The following is a 6,697-nucleotide window of genomic DNA, read 5'->3' as shown; positions in this document are numbered from 1 at the left end:
AAATGGAGGCTTTCGAAAACGCTCTCCATTACTGCATACTTTGGACAACGATGACCAAAAGTCACTCAAGACCTTTTCCCACTAAAATAAACAGCTCTCTGTTTGAGAATGGAAACGGAAAGGATTGTTCTATCCATCTGCCTCCGTCTTGACACGGGGCCTGTTTTGAACGTCACTTACTGGTGTGTTCAGTTTAGAAGTTGTATATATTTATAGACGAGTATCAATGGTTGGACTGGAGTTATTATCATCACCCATCGATGACACATCGCAATGTGCTCTGATGCAATATTTCTAATGAATAACTCTAACTACGCTTACTAAAGGTGGGGGTTATGGTCATTATGGCTCAATTTAAACCTGTACAGTTGCATATTGCTGATGTGAGAGTTGGACTTAATGCAGATGCACCACAAATACACAAACGTAATTTTCCATAAAAATATGAAGTGCTCTTTATTGATTAAAAGTGTGTGGAAACAGTTCCTCATGTGTTTAATCAAACTTTATCAACACTTATTTCAGGTCATTTGTGCTCTGTTAAATATCTTCAAAACTACTCAAGTAAGAAAGAAAGTTTCATTTATAACTAGCAGCATTTTCTAGTTTAACTCAATATGGCAAGACAGACTAATGGACATCAGTGCACCATCTCAAATCCAAACCTTTAATCTAAGACAACAGTTTCATGGAAATATTTGATACTGAATGAATAGAGATAAATAATATACAGTATAGATCTGTGAGTGAAACTGAGTGGAACAAAAAAGATCGCAAAGAAACAAAAATATAACTTATTTACATAATATATTTCAGAGAAGTGCCAAGTGCACTAAAATAACATGTACGCTTTAAACAGGTCTCTTCCTTTTTCTAGACTAAGTACGCTTCCTGATGGTCTGAAAACTCTGGTAAGATTTAACTGCTGTTAATTTCATTGAGGGGGAAATGAAATTCTTCTAATTATTTCAAACAAGAACTTTCTATAGCAAAGGCCTACAGTAAATATCACCTTTACCTGCTCCGAAAGTGCATTTACAACATCATCATCTAACATCAGAGACCCTCAGCATATTCAACAATACCTCCTTCTTTAGTACATTTAATAGAACTTTCAGGAAACGTTCTATATAGATACAGTAACTGCTGGATTATTGTTTTAATTCCATTCTTAAATGCATCACAATGCTTCTCTGTAAAATAAACATCAGATGTTTTAAACAAAGTTCTATAAATTATATTGTGTACACAACAGTGCATGCTGATAAAAAAAACCCATTTGAAACGTTCAGAAACCCTCTTACAATAACTAGTCTTTGTAAATTATATATTTCTTCATTAGTGTTTGTTACATTTATTCAATGTCTTTCTAAACAACACATTGTAGAATCCCAAAACAAATCCAAAGTTTTCAGTAAAGTCTTGATCATTTGATCTAACTATTAATGTCGACTCGTCCCTCCTTCTCTTTAAATGTGTGTTCCAGTGAGACACTTACAATGGAAGTCAATGGGGTCAATCTGTAAACTGTTTCAAAAGTATAAACACAAGACATAAACAATATGTGTGTTAACATGATTTTACTGTGATAACATCACTTACTAACCGCATCTGTGGAAAGCTATAGCCAAATTTATGACTTCGTTGCCATGACGATGCTTTAAAGCAGTGTGAAGCACTTACATGTTTCCATTGATCATGGTATTACCACTGAGGGGGTTGTACTTGCTTGTTTTGATTATTGGAGGGGGGGGGGCGGGGTTACCTCCCCCCATCCCCCCTAGAATCTACACTCCTGACTGTACAGTTTGGAAAAGGGCTTCCAGACCATTGACCTCACAATGGAGGAGCTGCCGGCGGTGTATTCTGGCATGCTCTATCAACTCCACCACAGACGGCTGCCAGAGGCGTGAGAGACGTTGTAATTGTACCCTACACTCTTAAAACTAAAGGTTCCGATGGAAACCAAAAACGGTTTTACAGTCGGATACCACAGGAGAAACAAGCTGCATGAGGGTGAAGTTACGAAAACTGTCAAGAACATGCAGGGTCACATTTGCCCCCAAAATCAAAGGAAAACTGTAAGAAACTGTATTTTGCATAAATACATTTTTTTTTCGATTGTTCGCATTGTCACAAAACTTTCATGACATTTAAACACATTTCCCTCAAATTCAAATTCATTTTTATATTGATTTTAATTTTTAAAAAAAGTATAGCTCAGCGAGTATTGACGCTGACTACCACACCTGGAGTCGCAAGTTTGAATCCAGGGCGTGCTGAGTGACACCAGCGCAGGTCTCCTAAGCAACCAAATTGGCCCGGTTGCTAGGGAGGGTAGAGTCACATGGGGTAACCTCCTCGTGGTCACTATAATGTGGTTCTCGCTCTCGGTGGGGCGCGTGGTGAGTTGTGTGTGGATGCCGCGGAGAATAGCGTGAAGCCTCCACATGCGCTACGTCTCCGCGGTAACGGGCTCAACAAGCCACGTGATAAGATGCACAGATTGACGGTCTCAGATGCACCCGGATTGAGTCACTACGCCACCACGAGGAATTAGAGCGCATTGTGAATTGGGCGTTCCAAATTGGGGAGAAAAAAAAAATAATATGTATATATATATGTGTGTGTGTGTGGAAATGTGCCAAATCGTCATGAAAATAATATCACCATTTTTATTTATTTTTTTAGGTGACATATTTATTTATTTATGTATTTGTATTTATTTAGGGGGAAATGTGTCCTGGCAATTTCTTTTGAGTTTCACCCATTAACTTTTCATTGTCTAGTTCTTTAGAAAAGCATCTATGTACTGGTGTATAGAGCTCATATTCTGCCAATTTTAAATAAATAATTACAATGCTGAAAACAAAAATGAAAAACAGATTCTGGATACATGCTGTGTTCCTCTCATTAAAATAAGATCTTCAGCATTTCTTTTGTTGAATTATTATTATTAAATGGATTAATTTAAGTAGATTAATATAAGTAGACTTTGAAAAATGAAAATGTAAAAATTTTGGATTTTAAGTCGAAATCCACCACTAATGTTGTGTTAAGAAAATGCTTTAGAAAAAAATGTATTTTCACATTTACCTTCTCATGTTAATAATTTCAGTCTTGTCTGAAGCTGCAGTGAAAATAGAATGTTAAATCATCAATTGCATTATAGTTTTGAATTTGACAGGGATGATGCGTTGTCAAAATGAAAATGCAATTATTTAATTTTATTTGATGTTGGCACATACTTAGTGGAAATTAAATGGCAAATGGGTTTTTGTATTTACTTATTACCAATTGGCAGAAAAGAAGCTCCATACTGATGCTTTAAAGAACCTAGAACGTGGTTCTTCATAAGAAGTTTCTCTGTGAGATGTTGAAGAACCTTTATTTTAAAGAGTGTATGAAACCGAATGAGAGTCAAATGAAAGATTTTGTTCAAATGGGCCAGTACCAGTTTCTGACGTATCGTGATATGTTACCTACCTCAGACTAAATACCTAAATGCATCTGCTTTGAAGTTTCATGAAAACTATTCTTCTTGAATGTTCAGTACCGGTCCTAAGTTTGAATGCATCTACTCAATCTGCATCATCAAAACTATGAAATAACACAAATGAAAGAAAATAATGACACTACTTTAGCTTAGAATTTAAGTTTTATAAAGAAATACATTGGCAAAATGTATATTAACAAAAGTAATTTATGCATGAGCCTTTAGGTCCAAAGGTTTTTTAAGATCACGAGAAACATAAATTCAGTCAAACCTTTTCCCCAACATGAACATAAATTTATGTCCAAACTTTCGACTGATTGTGTACCTATAAAAATGAAAAACTGTTACCGATGTTTGGTAGATGTGACTAAACAGACATTCATTATTATAAGCAGTTTATATCTCAGCTAAGATGATAATAAAAAAGAGAATAAAGTTCAACATAAACATTCATGATGTACTCGGCATCCTTTCATTAATGCAGCAAAACGAGTTTACAAAATCCCTTCGTTTCTATGAAATACACAATATAGATATACCTACAAGTACTGTATATAAGCCTTATGCATGAAGAATAAAAACCTCTAAGGAGCAGCATATTAAATAAACTCACATTTTGTGGCCTTTCTAAGATCCCTGTGAGATCTCTTTTCCCTTAGAACAAGAACCGCAGTCACAAATACAAGAAAGTGCTTTGGTCTTCCATCTAAAAGTGATAGCAGCTGAATTCTTCAAACCAACCCGACTGCCCTTCGTGGAATGATGCATTTTGGAAAGTTGGGTCTGAACTCATATTGGTGGGATTTGTTCTGTTTGCACTGATGTCGATATTGACGAAACCGTCTCTTCGGTGGATCCTGCTGATGTATGAACAAATAAACCCTGCAATGGTCTCCAAGTACTGAGCAAAATTTCCTAAATATAGCTGCTAAAGGAGAGTGTTTCCAAGGCATGTTTTTCCCCAAGATCAGAGTCTTGCTGAAAAATCTGCACTTTGGCTTTGAGCAATCCAGATGACTTTTAACCATTTCACTTGTGTTTCCAATGAGCTCATACTGGTTTTGTCAGGTTTGTTAGAAGCGTGTGTACGTCAGTGAGCTGTCAGTCTTGTTTCGGGTTTAAAACAGCGGTGACAGCATCTCACAATCAGCATTTGGCAGACATGGGTAGGAACAGTATGGCCTTCTGGCCCGGGCCGGTCTTAGAACCACTCTTATACTGGCCTGTTCTCTTCAAAGCCACGTACCAGTCCGGGTATTTCCGGGATCTGTAGGTGTTGTAATTGTTCGACTCCAAGTGTTCGAAGAAGTAACATTCATCTGTTGTTCTTCTCTAAGAGAGAGAGAGAGAGAGAGAGAGAGAGAGAGAGAGAGAGAGAGAGAGAGAGAGAGAGAGAGATTTCATCACTAAACACATTAATACTCTTGCTCTTATTGTACCTATTATAACATTTTGTGGGGTCCAAAAGTTAGAGACTTGAATTGAGAAATTCAACAGCATGCACTGGAACAAAACCAGATGATCATGTTATCCAGCATGATTTCAGAAAGTTCCAAAGACTATCTTGGGTGTTTCAGTGGAAGCAATAAAATTGGACACATGATCAATAGTTATGCTTCCATTCAAGTAACGAATTTAATTTATGCACAAAACCAGAATATCACATAAACCATTTTAGAATAAAGCAGCGTTTCAGAGCATAATCGCCACTGCTGGGGAAATTGGTGCAAATTAGAAATAAAACAACTGAAGCAACTGTGGCTCATGAATTAAATGTAAAGAATTACTTGAAGTTTAGAGCGCGCAGACAAAACGCTCTGTCAAACTTCATGTTTGCTAGCATTTGGCGGCAGATGCCTTACATCTGTCACACAGTTGTGGGAGGTGATAGAAGACAATTACTATGCACCGATATATACATTTTTGGCAGATACCGATTTTTTTAAAAAAGACAACCTATAGGCTGTTACAGATATTTTGCCACTTACACACCTTATTTTGCCATCAGATCACTGTTTTTCTCAGGAATTATGCTTTAAAAATGTACAAAGAGGTACAAAAGCTATTTTAATTGTTCTAACAATTATTATTTCCTTGGAACGTGGATTGGATCTGCTGAACACATGACAGACCAAAATGTAAAACAAAAAACAAAAAACAAATAAATAAATAAATATATATATATATATATATATATATATATATATATATATATGCATATATTAAAATTAAATATATATATATATATATATATATATATATATATATATATATAATTTTTATTTTTTATGGTAACATGTCAATTGATTTTTTTTTTTTGTGCAATTCTAAGCAATAGAACTCACATTTTACATATGATGATAAAACATTACAAATCTGATTTATTTTGGTAGGGATGTCTTCATTTTACACATAGAAAAAATGATTAGCAACTTCATACAATGCAAAACAATTATGTTATTAATTATAAATAAACCATCATTTTTTTATACAGGTATTTTCATGTTTATGAGTGATACACCGATGGTTTTAATTTGGCCAATAATTGGCCAATAAATATTGGTGGCTGATACATCGGTGCATCTTTAGTACAGCCAGTCATTTTGATGACAGATTTTGGCATTTCAAAAATAACCAGAGCAACATTTGAGATGCTACATGTTGATATTAATGATATTCTCTGAGCAAATTAACCGTTCACATGGCTTGTTGAGGCAGTCACAAAAAAGCCAGATTATCTATATTACTATTTAAATTCTGTAGAATAATATATTCTGTAATTGTGTTTCCATCGTAATTTATGCACATTATCTTCTTATGGAATAACAAAATAAATTAAATGATTTTATTCACATCTCTGTTTCCATCCAGGATTTTTCTAACGATATCCCAAAATTTGCATAAAAATGTATGTATGGAAACCCCTTTGATTAGTGACCTAGAAATAGTCAAGAATCTTCTATTCTTTCTCATACATTTTCTGTCATAATGTTTTCTAAAATCCTAAAACTTTCCCACTATTTCCAGGTTTAAATTAGATTTTGAATCCCAGATCTTCCATGTTGACTCCAGGCACTCAAACTAGACCAAGTTTTCCTTTTATATAAGCTACAGTAGTGGGCATTTATTATTATGACTGTATCTGCATGAGTTAAATATCACTGGCCAGCGCTCCATGTAAACATTCCAAATAAATGATAC

The 6,697-nt window shown here is 35.0% G+C and overlaps 1 protein-coding gene across 1 annotated transcript in view; it reads right to left on the bottom strand.

Annotated features, from left to right (window-relative positions):
• Positions 1-427: 427 nt before the first annotated feature.
• LOC127418115 (fibroblast growth factor 2-like) overlaps positions 428-6,697 on the bottom strand; it is an 18,638-nt gene continuing 12,368 nt past the window's right edge. Inside the window, exon 3 of the mRNA XM_051658508.1 lies at positions 428-4,828. Coding sequence (XP_051514468.1) covers positions 4,643-4,828 — 186 coding nt within the window. The 3' untranslated portion in view covers positions 428-4,642. The remainder of the gene's footprint in view (positions 4,829-6,697) is intronic.

This window comes from Myxocyprinus asiaticus, chromosome 27 (genome assembly GCF_019703515.2).
Source record: "Myxocyprinus asiaticus isolate MX2 ecotype Aquarium Trade chromosome 27, UBuf_Myxa_2, whole genome shotgun sequence".
In the NCBI taxonomy this organism is placed as follows: domain Eukaryota; kingdom Metazoa; phylum Chordata; class Actinopteri; order Cypriniformes; family Catostomidae; genus Myxocyprinus; species Myxocyprinus asiaticus.
The sequence above is the reverse complement of the archived record's forward strand: the minus strand, read 5'-3'. Positions and strand labels throughout refer to the sequence as shown.